The sequence below is a fragment of the Telmatherina bonti genome (genome assembly GCF_933228915.1).
Source record: "Telmatherina bonti genome assembly, chromosome: 6".
NCBI lineage: Eukaryota > Metazoa > Chordata > Actinopteri > Atheriniformes > Telmatherinidae > Telmatherina > Telmatherina bonti.
Genome location: NC_136624.1, coordinates 32,193,242 through 32,208,927, shown reverse-complemented (window position 1 = coordinate 32,208,927; position 15,686 = coordinate 32,193,242). Strand labels below are relative to the sequence as shown.

The 15,686-nt window shown below is 40.0% G+C and overlaps 1 protein-coding gene across 1 annotated transcript; it reads right to left on the bottom strand.

The window, feature by feature from the left end:
• Positions 1–9,012: 9,012 nt before the first annotated feature.
• LOC306757360 (inositol hexakisphosphate kinase 2-like) lies at positions 9,013–14,580 on the bottom strand. Its single transcript, XM_079242384.1, has 5 exons — positions 14,231–14,580; positions 11,409–11,640; positions 11,140–11,300; positions 10,848–11,023; positions 9,013–10,749 (listed from the first exon to the last, which is right to left on the bottom strand). The coding sequence occupies exons 1-5, from the start codon at positions 14,442–14,444 to the stop codon at positions 10,141–10,143; spliced, it is 1,392 nt and encodes a 463-aa protein (XP_079098510.1). The 5' UTR covers positions 14,445–14,580; the 3' UTR covers positions 9,013–10,140.
• Between the last annotated feature and the right edge of the window lie 1,106 nt (positions 14,581–15,686).

Here is a 15,686-nt window from a genome sequence, read left to right as displayed (position 1 = left end):
CGACCCAATTTTTTGTATCTCAAATGTGCTGAAGTTGATGGCCCAGTGTATTTCCGATTTCTAGTGGTATAGATGGATATAGAAATGACTTCTAATGCCAAACACAGTTGTAAATGGACGGTGGCCATCAGTGGCCAAAACTCCATGAGAGAAGAACATGTTTTCATCTTTGAGTAGATTCAGTGGCCGAAGGTGCAGCGACAACTGCACTAGAGGTGAGTACTTAAAAAGTTGTAAAAGCGTGTACCATCTTCTTCTTGCATCTTTTAAAGTGTTTCTTATGCCAAATAAGCCACCTCTGCATCTATCGCACAAAGCCAGTGCTGCAGTTTTAAATCTCAAAGGGTTCTCACTTCACACACACAGTTGTTTGTCCATTCAGAGACACAGTAATAATAAAAATAACAATTAAAAAGGCACAGCTTTATGATATATTATCTTTTGTCTGTCATTGTCATTTGTTACACACTGGACCTTTAACAAAGGAGTTGAAGTTACAAAATATAAAGAATGGGATCCGATGACAAATATAATTTACAGTCTAGAGCAGGGGTCCCTAAAGTCGGTCCTCGAGGGCCGCTGTCCTGCAGGTTTTCCATGTATCCCCGTTCCAACACACCTAAATGGATCCAACAGCGCATGGTTTGAGTTAGGTGTGTTGGAACAGAAAAACAGAAAAAAAATGATTGTGGCCCTTGAGGACTGGAACTAGGCACCCCTGGTCTAAAGTAATTTACAGTTAAATTTGATCAGTTTTATTAATCAAAATCTGTGTACAGTTCTCAGTATTTTAAAACAGTAGCTATAAAATCTGCTTCATGTCCAGTGATGTGATGCCACACGAGTGATGTTGGTCTGTCTGTGTAGTGTCCACATTTGTCAGCTATCTCTCCTTGATGTTACATTTTCCTGTGGAAGATATCTAAAGTTTTTAATCAATGATCGACCTCCTCTGTCTCGTGGCATTTTGCGTCGAAAAGGGAGACATTAAACTTTAAAAATGTTAGACTTTTACAGGCTTTGAACTTTAATTTCTCAGCCCACTGATGTCATGGCTTCTCTTTCTGAGTGTGCACACAGGCATGGTGAAAGAACAGATGGTGTTATGTAAGAGGTCTCAGCTCTTTATCATGAAGGAATGTTGAATTCCACATACAGATACTGTTAGTCTTTTGTTTCATTTCATTTTTCTCCTACATTCATTTCATTCCTTTTTTTGTTTCCAAAAGTTCACCTCCTCTTATGCAAGAGAGAATCTTTTCTCTCACTGCTTTGTTAGGTCATTTGATTTATCCACCATCCAAACCAGGTCACCTACCACATTCAGTCACTTGCTGTCTCGTTGAGGGACATGAAAAGCCCCACATACGTGTCTAATTAATTCTGTTTCTGCATTTGTACTTCAATCACTTGATGTGTCCAAGCAGAGGATCAGGTATAATGCTTAGGTTTGAAGGTGGGTGATCCTGAAGCAGCGAGAATTAATTATCAGGGACTTTTAAAAGGCCACATTCTGATGTTTACAGCGACAAGATAGTACTATTGTCTCTCCAATGTCCTGTTCCCACTGAGTTGTACATATAGTTCTTGGAAAAGACAAGAGAACCTTGGAAATGCATTAGTGTATAAGCAGAAATTGGGGCGGTTGTAAAGAGTCACAAGATCACCATGAGACGTTGCAGAGAGTAAGTCCCTTGTCCTGTTTTTCCGCTGCCACTGTGGAAAAACTGCAGCACTGTGCAGATCAGTCAAGCCAAGCTCATTTAGACCTCTCTCTCTCTTTGCCGTCATACTTCATTGTCTTATAAATCTTCTAATAAATCTTTTGAAATGGTCTTTATTGTTAGTTGTCTTTGTGATGACGCAGGTTATGTCGCTCTCATGTTTGCCCAGCTGTCCTTGCCATGAATCAGCAGGTCATCAGTTTGATCTTTTGGAAACCCTCCGACTGCCGACTAACAATACATCACTATATGTTTGTCACATAGTGTAACTGCAAAAGGTCCAAGGTTAAAGTCAGTGGTTTTAGGTTGTGGATTTAATTGTCCCAGTTATCCACCAGTGATCCACTGGGCAGGAGAACATTGTGTCCTCAACTTCAAGCTCCAGTTTACATAAACATAAACCTCTATCTCCTCCCTGCAGTGATATCAGGGTAATAATGTGATAAGATCAATGTAGGGGAAAAGGAATGCTCACAGTTGTAGGATATATGATCCTGAATGCCAAAAACAGTTTGCAAAATGTAAATAAAACAGAGAAGAATGACTGACAGATTAGTGAAGCTTGATATTTGATCAATAATAGTAGGATGAAAAAATAATTAATGTGATTGTTTTTGTCAAAAGTGATTGCTAATTTCAAAATTTATACTACCAAAGCATTTTAAGGAGTTGGAACAGGCGCATGATTGCTTTGCCGCTTCTTTTAACAACACTTGAGATGTTTTCATCTCTAGATGTCATAAATAGCATCAGCAGGTGACATTTTGTAATAATGCAGAACGCAGTTCAGTATTGACTTGATAACTTAAGCTAGTCCTTTGTCTATAAATTCTTGTCTGTATGGTACCATATTTACTGCAAAAGCTGTATTTAACAACTGTTTTACAGATGAAAAAGTTATACCCATGCATTAGACACTGGCAGTGGGATGGCGAAGTGTCCCCGAGGTTATGACTGACACCACAGAGTTTAATCCATTTTTACACTCAAATGCTGATGATTGAAATCACTTTTCATTAGTCTCCTGATTTGTTTTTTTTGGACTTAAATACATTTATCCGATTTCGTGCATGTCTTTCCTAACAAGTACAGGACTTTACAGGCAGGCCACTGCATTCGGCTTCTCATATTTTTCTTTTAAAGCTGTGATTGGGGTTGCATGATTGATGCACAAACAACAATAGTTACACAGGAGAGCTACAGTCTTGCCAGCATCTCTGCTCTGCAGTGTAAAACACAGTGGTGTTTTCACTCAGCCACTCTCAAACTGGAGGTAAGGCCCCGATCCCAAAATGTAGGGGTCTCCATATTTATATAAATAAATACATAATCAGATAAATTCAATATTTTTGATAAAAAACAATCTGTGGAAACAACATATTGATTTTTAACTCATTAATACTCACCCCATTAAAATGATTAAAATCCAAATTTGGCATCATCTCAATAAAGAGAAGCTCATTATGGGCATGCAGGTGCCCTGTCACAGTGGACGACCAAGTCCACCAAAAAAAAAAACTTTATCCTCCTCATACATCTAGGGCTTGGTTCATAGTTTTTAAGTCTTACACTTAGAGGATCGCCACAGGATGAGTCATTTGAGGTAACATAATAAACCACTCATTTGTTGCATCTGAAATTTGGTCCACATGCAGACAACGACGTGTGTTGTCTTGGGGATTGTGGCTCAAAAAGGTTGAGAATCAACACTAAGGTGTTGAAATGTGAAAATTTAAAGTTTGACTTGTAAAATATAATAACCGTGTCTGTCAGTGATAGTTTAGACAACAACGTGTTCAGTAGTTGCTGAATTTGAGTCAGGTGCTCCACTGCAAGCAAGGCTTAAAGGTTTTTGCATTCATTTAACTTTAATCTGACTATACTAAATAGAGAGTACAGAGGCTTTAAGGTGAACATTTAAAAAAATGACCTGAGATTTTCTAGTGATCATGAAGCTTTGCAAATAACAGCACCTTTAAATCGCAGCACCAGAACTGGGATGGGCTTGTTGATATTTAGCTTTTGTTGTCCTCCTAATCTCACAACAGCTACATTTAATCTAACCATCTTATATAACCTGTTTAAAGGTTCTCTAACATCTTTGCTCTCAACATAAACCAAGCAGAAACATGTGGTCCCTGGTTTTAACAAAATTAACAGTAAACTGTGCAAGAAGAGCAGCTGTTTGTTGGTAAAAAAAGTTAAAGCGCAAAAGAAAAGAGAATATGAAGCAACAGCCACAAACTCTTGAGACACACAGAGGTTTAACAGCTTTCACAACAGACAGTCAACAGAGGATCTTGTTTTATTTCACAGATTAAAACTGATGAAATATTCATATGAAGTTATTCAAAACACAAGTGGCATTAAACTGGCCTTCTGCATTTTAAATCAAGAATATTCTACTAGACACAAAAAAGTGTGAAGTTCACTTTTAAATTCTTAATTACATTGATTAACAGGCAATACAGCAGTGAATGTGTTAAACAGTGAGGGGGATGCTTCACTGAATCTACTTTCACTTTTTCCACCCACATATGATCTTTGTAATATGCTACAATTATATCAGGGACAGAGAAAGTCGCAGCAGGCATGCAAATCTAATAAAATTCATATAATTCAGCATAAAACCTAAACTGTCCTTCTGACAGTGGAATATGGAGAGACACAACATAATTTGGCAACAGTTTAGTGCCATTAGCTGGACTGTTGTTATCAGGCTTCATCCAGATTATTCCAGAGTAGGAACCAGTGAGCAGTCACTGCTTTCTCTGCCTCTCGTGTTCTGTCTGGGTTATTTTAAGATCACATAGTCATACTGTTCAGTGTGGTTGCTGCAGGGAGAATGAGTGTGCCGATGCTATGTATTCTTTTCGGCTTCCTGCTTATTGCTTTTGAATGTCTAAGAGATGCTTCTTGTTTTGCAGCACACATTACCAATATTCATTCCATCACACAGATCACGTCCACAAATTCTTTAGCTCCCCCTGTTAGAAAGACAGTGCTCTGCAGTATAAACACTTGTGATGGATGGTTGTATGAATTTGACAACTGTTGTAACATCTGATAAATCAGGCCTGCAGGATGTCAGAACTGTCAGCGGAACACACATCACTCTTTTTCCTTTTCAGTACCTTCAGCAGTCTCCCAGTCCTTATATCTTATGTCTTGCGGGTTTTTGTCCATTTATAAATCAATTAACAGGTAAAAAATTAATTTAAAATAGCACTTGTTCCTGACTGATCCTGTTGTACTTATATGCAGCTAAAACAAAGCAACACAAAAACTGGAACATCCAGGCTCAGTCAGGCCAGCAACCTGTCTGGACAGGAGATGTATGGCAATGGGGGAAGGGGCTGTCTGCTGACCATTTTATGATGAGGCTGATGTATTTCTAGTATCATCCACTGGCTTTTAAAAAAAAAAAAAAAAAGGTGATCTACTGTGATCTATTAATACTACTTTTGTTGCTAGGCTTGTTTCACCCTGGAGGTGGTTATATCCACCAAAGGTCAGCGCAGGGACAAATATTCATGCACCCTCACAGCTACGAAGTCTATTTTAGAGTTACTATTTAAGTTTAAAATAAAGACTGATGAACAGTAATGAATTTTTATTGCATCTAACAGCCAGAAAAGACCAAACCTCTTTCCCATTTTGTTATAAAGGTTATAATGGGACCGTGAACATCCTTTGCAAAAGTTGTTCTGAATTTGCTGCAAGGTGTCAGGGTGGTCTTCCATAGCTCTGTATCTCATGTGTTTTTAGAGTTTAAACAGCTGCTGTTGCCTTTACACAATTCATTACTTCCCTTTGCCAACCAGTAGGAGGTGGAGGAAAACATAGCAAAGCTGTCTGTAACACCACTGAGGAGTTGCACAACCGTGATCCCGTTTGGGCTTGTGAAACAGAGAAATATTATTGCTTTGGTCCATAAATACAATGATCCTTAACCCCAATATTCTATCTATCTATCTATCTATCTATCTATCTATCTATCTATCTATCTATCTATCTATCTATCTATCTATCTATCTATCTATCTATCTATCTATCTATCTATCTATCATGAACTCTTCAGGGACAACGTTTGGCACCAAGCATCATGTTCTGCTGGATCCAGCAGGATGAGAAGATCTACAGGTGTAAGATTGACTTCCCGCTCTGCCTGATGTGAAAATTGGCCAACAGTTGGAAGAACGAAGCGTTCATGTTTATTATCTCAGATGTCCAATCAACTGCAGTTTTATTTGTCCCTGTGGTTAAGTTATCTGATTGATCTTTTGAGCATGGTTCAAGGATGGTTACGTAACATGGTGTTTGAATATACAGCATGGGGTGGTGTTTGTGGTTGTCACACCTCTAACATCTCGTTTTGAAACAGAGTAGATTCTTAACCTAAATGTATTTTTACCTCATTTTTTTCTTTGGGAAAACATTTCACTTCACATGCTTTATCATTCGATTTTAGTTTGCAGCTTATTTTCTTCCCTTCTCCATTTCCTGACTAAACCTATTATTACTACTTCCTCTCAGATGATTGATTCACAGTCAATCTTTGAAATTGCACGAAACAGTGAAAAACTCAGTTTCCATCATGTTACTTGTTGCAGCAAGAAAGTCCCACAGCCTGGAATATTTCTGACAACCTAGTAAGTTTTTTAAAAAGTCAGTCTCCTTGATACTGATTAGTTGAAGCACATTTTGTCAAGTTAAAAGTTTTGTATTTAGAATTTTGTGAATTTCCTCTGATTGTTTGTGCAATGCTCAGTTTGTCTGTAATCAAATCTCTCACATCACCACATCAGAAATTGAGTTTCCCGTGCCATATTTAACTTATTTGCTTGACATATCCCAGAAATGTATTTTGTATTGTTTGAACCTTTGTCAAAACAATTTCATAACTGCATAAACTCCTGTTTTTTTTTGTTTTTTTGTTTTTTTTTTTTTTTGCTCCTCTATGGGCTATTTTCTGCTCTGACACACTTTTCTACTTTTGCTGCAGGGAGAGTAAGAGGGCACTGCAGAATTATGTCCAGTTTCAGCTGTTACCTTCTGAACTGGCTTTTCTTTTAAAGCACAAAACAAGTTGTTCAACAACGTGCCTTTTAAAGTCATTCCAGGACAAGAGGCAGGTGGCTAAAACGTCAACCAAGCAGATAAGAAATTTTCATAACCTTTGAACTGTGAAGAGTGTAACACAGTTATGTCAGACATCACTTTGCTCTGCATGCATCAAACAAACAGAAACACTGTGTTCGACTTCACATATGCAAAAATATCTGCATTCACAAATCGTTACAGCAAGACTGACCATGCAGACTTTACAAGGTTTGTTTAGCTCTGCCATGTTTGACTGGTTTATTCAGGACTTTGTACAATCTTTAAGAACATTTATTGTGCACCTGTGCTCTTTCCAGTGTTTCTTGCAATTAAATTAATCTCTCTGTTTTAGTAAAAATGATAAAGTAAAAATAGTAAAAAAAAAATTTCACATTAAACTAAGGCATGAAGTTAGCTTGAATGTATTTCTGAGCAACGTTGAGTTCTTTTTTAGGTTATGTCGGCATTTGTAACCATGCAAACTCTGCATTTTGTTGTTCAAGGATGCTAAAAATACTGAGGTTGTTGCTATAGTGGTGAATTGCTGATACTTGCACAGAGACAGATACAAAAAAAAAAAAAGCAAGCTGATCTAAAAAAAAATATCATTAATCCCACAGCACAGGAAGAATTATTTTAAGAAAGATCCAACTTTATCATTAAAACCACGTGAACATGTTTGTATCTCTGCCTTTCTGAAGCAAAGCATATTAATCTAAATCTGTTTTCTGCATCGGGCAGCAGATGAGCAGAGATTGTCATGTTATTTTTAGATTTGACAAGAGGAAAATATAATCCCTGTCGTCTCGTGCCTCGTGCTATCATCTCTGTCTGACTAGTTCTCTAATCCTCTTCATTAGGAAATGTTTAGCAGATTGCACTATCATGCTGCTGGCTGGATGGCAGACAGGTAGACAGGAGGGCATGTGTTTTGATGAAAAAACAACAAGCAGTTAATCTGTTCAAGGATAAAAAAAAAAAGCAGAAGTGCAAAATGTTTGCATTTCCGTATGTGTGCAATGTGCATGCATAACCTGTGACCAGTGAAGTGAGGATATATGTCCTAGTTGCTGGTTTGTAGTCACAATACCAGTTATAGCTAATGTACGATAGCACAATCACACATAAAGAGACAGGAAACCGGTTCATCAATTCATCCTTTTGTATAAAAAGAACTTATAGAAATCTTATCTGCTGAATATATTTATTTATTTATCAGCTCCACACGTTATGTGTCATAGTTAAAAGTTCTATCCGTCACACACAGTGGCCTTTAGAAGTTTATTTTTCTGTCACAAATCATTCCACCTGTCACATATGAAACAGGTGTGCAAAGTTGATGAAAAGAGTTCAGGAAATTCTAGACATACTTTCCATGCAGCCACAGCTTTAGCAGCGTTACTCTCTTTAGCTCAAAGTGTTGGCTCGAGCTGCAAAAGGTGATTTGGCTGATTACAGGTTTGACGGGCTGCAACTTTCCCTAAAGTTTAGGGTACAAACAGTATGTTAAACAAGTTCTGGTACTTTATGCTGCGGGCTAACACCTTCTAATTCCTGCTGCTTATCACCATGAAACTATGAAGGAAGTTTTTCATGTTTAAAGTATATAATCTAAGCAGTACGCTGAGAGATCAGTCACCGATGTCACAGCTGAAGCGGAAGTTGGCCAAACCGCTCCAGTAAACTGCTTAATAATGAACTCTGTAACAGCAATGACGCATTTAAAATGAGGTTTGCAATCTTTTCATTTGTACTTTTTCAAGGAAACTTGCGAAAGCAAAAGGAAAAACCCAAAAGCCTATTATTCTGGCATTCTGTAGGAAAAGATTGTGCCTACAGAAAAAAGCAGGCCCCATGTTTTGGTTCCATCACAGAAGTTAATGAGTGATAATTCCGCAAAAAAGATCTTCAGTTTTTCCACAGATACACTGTGATGGCTGCATCTGTAGACAGACATTTGTGGAGTACCCTTACATTTTATATATTTTTTTTTCCTTTTCAAATTCAGTTTCATTGACAGACTAACAATTTTGTTTGACAATAATTTCATGTAATCATTAACATCACACGTATTCTAGACTTGCATTGTATTATGGTTTATGTCATGGAGTTATAAACATGTTTCCTCCAAAACTTCAGCTAACTCTCTTTGGAAAGAAACATAAGAAGAACACGGAAAATTAAATTTACCACAATGAACATTTTTATTTTCCAAGACACTGTCAACACACAGGTATACAACAGGGCTCTTGCAATAAACAAAATAAATCAAAGTCTGTATCAGGACAGGACATTTAAAGTGGTAACATGGAATGTGTTTTTTTTCCCATTTCTTTTAAACTCCTTGCAAATAAATAAATCTTAATAGTCTTTGTAGCTAGTGTTCTTAACAATATATTCTTTTTAAGTCAAATTTTCAGGAATGAAGGAGAAGATCGGATGAAAACAGAAAATGACAAAAAAAAAAAAAAAAAGTCATCCCCTTTCCAACGTCTTGTTTATTGGCAAGATGTCCGGCTGAGAAGTGTTGAAAAAGGCAAATCCCTTCTTCTAGATTTACATAATCTTCTTCCACCATAAAGTAATAAATCCGAGTGCTTGGTGGACAAACAAGCCATAGCTATCACAGGGTCTTACGAGGCGTCAATATAAACACAAAAATGTCCTCATCAGATGATTCATTTGTCAACTGCTACAACGCTGCTGACCTAGCCAGCCAAGGTCAGCTTGTTCAGTCAGCTAGTTAACTTCTCCACTAATTGTGCTGTGCTGCTGGGGACAGGTAGTCCAAAGTTCACATACCTTAAAAAAAAAAGAAAAAAAAAAGTATGCCATATCACAGGTAAAGCACCACGAATGTCGCCTAACTGACTACTGCCTCAATCTGTCTCGCTCTTTCTCTCTCAGAGAGAACTTAACATGAAAGATACTTGTCTGTACCAGAGGGAGAAACTGGGGTGGAGACTCCTACAAGATTACAGAAGTCCCCATGCTTGTTGAAAGAACATTTCTCCTACCATGTATAACAGGGAAAAGTTTCAGTCTCAGCATAAAAAAAAAAAAAAAAAAAAAAAAAAAAAAAAAAAAAAAAAAAAAAAGTGCAAGGGAGGGCACAAGCAGCCCAAGCCTCCAGCAGGTGCATGAGAGCGCAGGATCAACCATGCAGACTCTCCCCTCGCCAAGAGGTGTCTGATGTTTCCACCAAGCAGGCCCCACAGTGGGCAGAATGCACCTTGGGGTGTGTAGCAGGGGTTTCAGCTCAGCGAGCTTTTCCCATACTTGAAATTTAGACCGTGTCAGCTTCAGCGTAGCCTCAGTCAGTGCTGTGATCTTCCAGCTGGGAGATGATGGTTATAAGGTTCTGAAGTCCAAAGATGAAGCCGCTGTCTTGGCCTTCGTGCACTACGCTGTCTTCTCCGTAGTGCCGGCAGGTGGTGTGAGCAAAGTCAATCATACGCACATCCACCTCAGGGCTGCTGGCCTCTCCTGCGCTGTGGGACGAGCGACTGATGCTGCTGTTGCTGCTCCCTCCAGCCACGCCAGCGGCGCCGCTTGCAGAGGAGGAACGAGGAAAGCCAAAGGCCCCTCCTTGTTCTTCTTCTTCCTCCTCCTCCTCTTCATCCGATGGGTCATCCTCATCGCCTTCTTCCCCACCTCGGTGTTTAGGTCTGGTGGGTGTCCTCGGGGGGTCTCCGTCGTAGATGATGAGCAGGGAGCTGGAATAGAAGCGGTAGGACTCGCAGGCCTCCATGGCAGCTTGCATTTCCCTGAGCCGCCGCAGCACAGGCGACAGCAGCTCATGACGCAGACGACGTCCGTTGTGGAAAAACTGGTACAAAGCCTCTTTGAAGCCGGCGAGCGTCAGCTTACGCCCATGGTACTTATTCATAAACATCAGCTGGCCGGAATCTGACTGGTACACCTGCAGGACACACGCAGCAAAGTAAACACCACAGCTCCACTCACGCGTTTAAAAACAAACAATCTCGATGCCGATTTAGTGCTTCCTCCACACTTTACCTGCATTCCACAGAGTCGCACTCCGATAGAGGCAGATGTACTCTGCTGACACTTGCGAATCTGATTGGCTTTCTTCTCCTCTGACGCGTCATCCCCGTGTTGGCGAGTTCCCATCTTCAAGTCTAACACACATGGTACTTTGTAGCGCCATGTCAGATTTTCCAAAAGAATAAATTCTGTGAAAGGGGGAGGGTCAAGGATCACACAACAGACGAACTATAGGAAAACGCATCCGCAACCACATTCCCTCCATTACACAACACATAACTGCAGCATCTTAGTGAAAGGATACTGTATTGGTTACGGTGCTTTGCATTCTCCTTCATCCTCTGTAGGTGCTGTTGGTGGCATTTCAGGCTCCAGGGGTTGTGTTTGATCTGTGGCACCACGTTGCCTTTCTCCAAACTGAAGTACAAAACCTCGGCCTGCTGCTGCACTTCCTCTCGGTTATAGCTGCAGACGTGACAACACAGAAATTTAGCTCTGATGTTGCAGAACCTCACTGCAAAGAGTCAACCACAGTGAAAGCATAGATAAAAGTGCTGAGGCAAGCATCCTGACCTCATGAGCTTGTCTTCTTTACGGCTATGTCGAGCTCTTTCTTTGCTGTAGTTGTCATTGTCGAGGAGCAAAGAGGACTGCTTCTTGTTGCTCCACTTGAGTATCTTGCTTTTGGGCTCGCAGTCCGCGGTGGGGTCTTTGTTTTCCAGGTCACCTGATTCACTGTGGAGGGGGTAAGCAATGAGGCACAAGTTCCCTTCCTCATCCTCTTCAAAACTGACGGATACAACACCTGAGAGAGAAAAGGAAAGAAGAACAATAGGATGTTTACAGACACATTTTAATGTTTACTTTTCCCAACTTTAAACTTATTGACAGCTTCTCTTTTTAAATGACATGAATTAAAAAACCCAGTAGAATGTTTCCACGTGTACACTGCATAAACTGACATTTGCTGATGTCAGAAACTCGATGAATGAAGCACAACACACACACACACACACACACACACACACACACACACACACACACACACACACACACACTGCATCAATACCATCCCCACAGCAAAACTCTTAATTTAGTCAGTGAGTGAGACTCAAACATCACACAAGGCAGATGTGTCTAGAATTGCACACGGCACATTTATTAGACATCTTTCAAACATTTCCATCATACAGCCATGATAACTCAGGATACAAGGTTTTAAAAATGTTGTTTGCACACATGCTATGAAGAGCTATGATACAGACAGTTGTAATAAACCATGATCCTGTTTATCCTGCCCAATCAGGCCCTTAATCCAAGCTTGAAAATACATTATATTTGTTTTACAATCATTTTACAATATACTCACACAAAAACATGGTAGAAAAAAAATGTAAGTGCTTAATATTACTGTGTAAATCACTCTGATGATCTAAGAATACCGTGAAAATTCATAATGACATGGCAACAAACAGGAACCTAAGCTGACCTGCGCCTCACCCCCCAATAAAAACTCCCTATAAGGGCCTGTGGGCTGCAGGTCTCAATGCAGTGGGGGAGGTGTTGCACTGAGAATAAACATCACAGCTGCAGTGGCTGACACGGATAAACCAGATACAGGAGAGACACAGATGAAGAAAGCATCACTGATGCAAACAGCGCACGAGCTGAATGATGCAAAAAAAAAAAAAAACACAGGTAGGAGTAGTTGCAACATAAAGAGGGAGAATGACCAGCATTATACAAATGCTAGTTTTTGTGTTAAATGTTAGGGTGGTGATGGTTAAATTTATTTTGCTTCTGCTACCTTAGGCCCGGATGATGTCATGTGCTTTGACATCATCACCCAGCAGGAAGCCCCGCCTCTGGAATTTGTCCCGAGGGACTGTCCTATCCACCCAGAGCTGCATCGTCATCGCCGCATCGCAGTGTGGAAACTTATGCGTCACTCAAAACAATAAAAACGCTCCTGAATCAGAGCAGAGGCTTATCAATAAAGATTTTTTTTTTTATGACTTAACAGCATACATAAACTATATTATAAAATGTTTAACTAATTATCAGTTATAATTATCTTTTTTGATTCAAAGGTCCTGAACAGCAAAATCTAGTCTCAGGCTGTACCTTGATACTAATGGTCCCACATGAAAGCTCAGTTGTGCTTACTAGCCTTTAATTTTCCGTCTCAAAGGCTTTAATGTTAATGATATTTGTGAGGAAGTTTGTGAGTACTGCCCTGGCTGTATATAACATTGGACAACACTTTAATCAGCCTGTGGTGAGGACTTGAAGATCTCAGAGGCCCACTATCCAAATCCCGCTCCATATCCAAGGTCTTTTAATAGTCACCCCTCTGCATAACCAAGGAGTCAGATACCACTCCAGAGCCCGAGCTCGGTCCAACAGCCACCCACAGACGTCTGCATCCGAATGTGCTGGGTGTCATTGTTCACAAGTGAGAATGTGAGACTGTGGATCTGGACTCAATCAAGAAACATAACACTCCATTAAAAAAAAAAAAAAAAAAAATACAGGGAAAAGGGTTGTTGTGTGCATGTCCCTGTGAAGAACCCGAAACCAGGCCTGGAAATCTGTTCAAAGGATCTATGAGTTACTCCCTTTGGATGATGTGTCCCATTTATTTTTAATCTGCGTGCTACTATATCCCATTCTGAAACAGTAGCTGCCTTAAAAGCCAGACAGGACACCATCACATCCCTCTGGCTGGAAGTCAGTCCTGAGATCATGCCATTTGAATCCCCCGCCCCTTGACAGGAGTTGTATCTGCTAACATCTCCAAAATGATTGATACTATGCACATTAAGTGACGAGCAAAGGAGAATGCAATCATCTCTAAATGTGTCTTTATGGCGCACGAAATGTACTCGGAACCAGTGCAACAAACCACTGAAAACATGAGCGGATTTCAATGGTAAATGCAACCATACATGCCAAGCACCGATGATGGAGAGCAGGGGTGGAAATTGCATAGAAAAATCGAAAGTCTGGATTTTTTGCTTTACAATTTAAAATTTTTTTTTTAAATTAAAAAAATCTATTTAAAAAAAAAATTAATCCACTCTAAAATTTTTGTAATTTTTTTTATTGTTTTTATTGATCTTTTTACTTGTGCATTATAACAGCAGAATGATGGTCTGGCTACAGTATTGAGTTTTCCTAATTGAAATCAAGAAATATGGCAAGCAAAAACAAGATTTAATTTTTTTTAATTTTACAAAAAATCAGCAATATTGAAGAATTGTGAGAATCGCAATTTAAATCGAATTGTCACCCAAATAAAATTGGAATAGAATCAAAACAAAAACATATTGTCACAGATAAACAACAACCAAAAAAAACAAAAAAAACTTAGAACCTAGAACCTGATTCCTTACCTTTATATTGAGGGGTGAATTTCCTCATCTCTGGTGGCAGGTTCTTGTAGAACTGATGCTCTCGGGGGATGAGAGGCTTGCAAATTGTTTGCTCCCCAAATCGCAGCACGCAGGAGTGGCCTCCCACCTGGTGCACGAAGGGCTCAAGCATCACCCCTTTCCCTGTGTAAGGAGTCCCGTCCGCCTGCATGAGGGCTTCCAGTGCGGGACTCATCCTCACTCCGCATCGGACGGCTGAGCTGTGTGGACCCACGTCGCGCGGTAGGCTAGCGGTTCGGCCGCTTGCTTGGCTCCCTATCCTTGAGCTTTTTCCTGGCGTCTCACAGGGGGCGCTGCTGCTCGCCTGTTTGACCGAAGCAGTGGAAAAACAAAGAAGGTGAACAGGCGACACGGACTCAGCGACAAAATCCCTTAATCCGTTTCCTGTCTTTGCCGGAGGGCAAATAACGAAGCTCCACCGCTTAGCTATGTACCCACTTTTTATATATACATATGATAGAATAAACCTTATTCTAAAATAAAAGCTAGGAAAGTGCTTTTAACGCCGTGCGATGGATACTCTCGGCGTTTGCGGATTACTGAAACTGACGACAGAGAGGACGCTCGAGCTAGAAAAGCAGGACGAACATCAACAAGTCCCGCCCCGCTCCGAAATCAGCCAATCATAGAGCCGCAGTTGTCGCTGGGAGGAGACAAGCACCTAGAACAGGATCAAGCAGATCAAGCAGACAAAGAGGAAGGAGAGAAAACAAGGGGGAGGGGAGAACAGGAAAAAATACCAGGCATAAAAACAAAGCTTTTACAGGCATTCTTCTAAATGAATTTGCAAGTTTTGTCATTCCTTTTGCTTTAAAATGAAGATGCTCATTAAATTAAAGGCTCATCCTGTCCCTATAGTATTAAACGTTATTTGGATTGTTTTGGTTTCATTTGAATTTTTACTGTTTATCGGGTCAATGAACAGTCAATGATGTGTTTCACATGCAGTGGCACATGCAACCAAAGTAATAGGTGTCAAACATCAGTTACTCCTCTCTCAACGAGGTCGCGAAGCTCTCATTGCAGGGACATTAAAGGTCGGACACTAAAAGCTGTACACACATCAAACAGACGTCGTTAAGATGGGAAGGAGCTTCCATATTTACAACTGTCAAGTGTGCATGAGATCAGATAACTGAGTTTCAGCTGGTCATGTGAAACTATAACTGCGCTGCCAAAACACTTTCCATTTGTTGTTAAGTTTTGACCCTGACAAAAGCGTCAACATCTTGGATGGACAGACGACATAAGGACAAGTTAAGCCCAAAAATGAGGCTACATTTACAGAAAAGTACTAACAGTCTGGGACATTCAGTTCAGGTATTGATGAGTTGTAAGGTCTCTCTTAGATAAATAATAAAATAATTCCAGGGAAAGTGGTTAATCAAAAGCATTTTCCAAAAAGCTTTGATTGACA

Bases quoted from the DNA above. Each gene is read 5' to 3' on its own strand.
- LOC306757360 (XM_079242384.1), bottom strand. From the start codon at position 14,444: ATGAGTCCCGCACTGGAAGCCCTCATGCAGGCGGACGGGACTCCTTAC. The intron at 11,301-11,408 runs GTCAGGATGCTT...TCACGTCTGCAG, and splicing joins AAAGAAGACAAGCTCATGAG to CTATAACCGAGAGGAAGTGC. The intron at 10,750-10,847 runs GTAAAGTGTGGA...TGTGTCCTGCAG, and splicing joins TGCGACTCTGTGGAATGCAG to GTGTACCAGTCAGATTCCGG.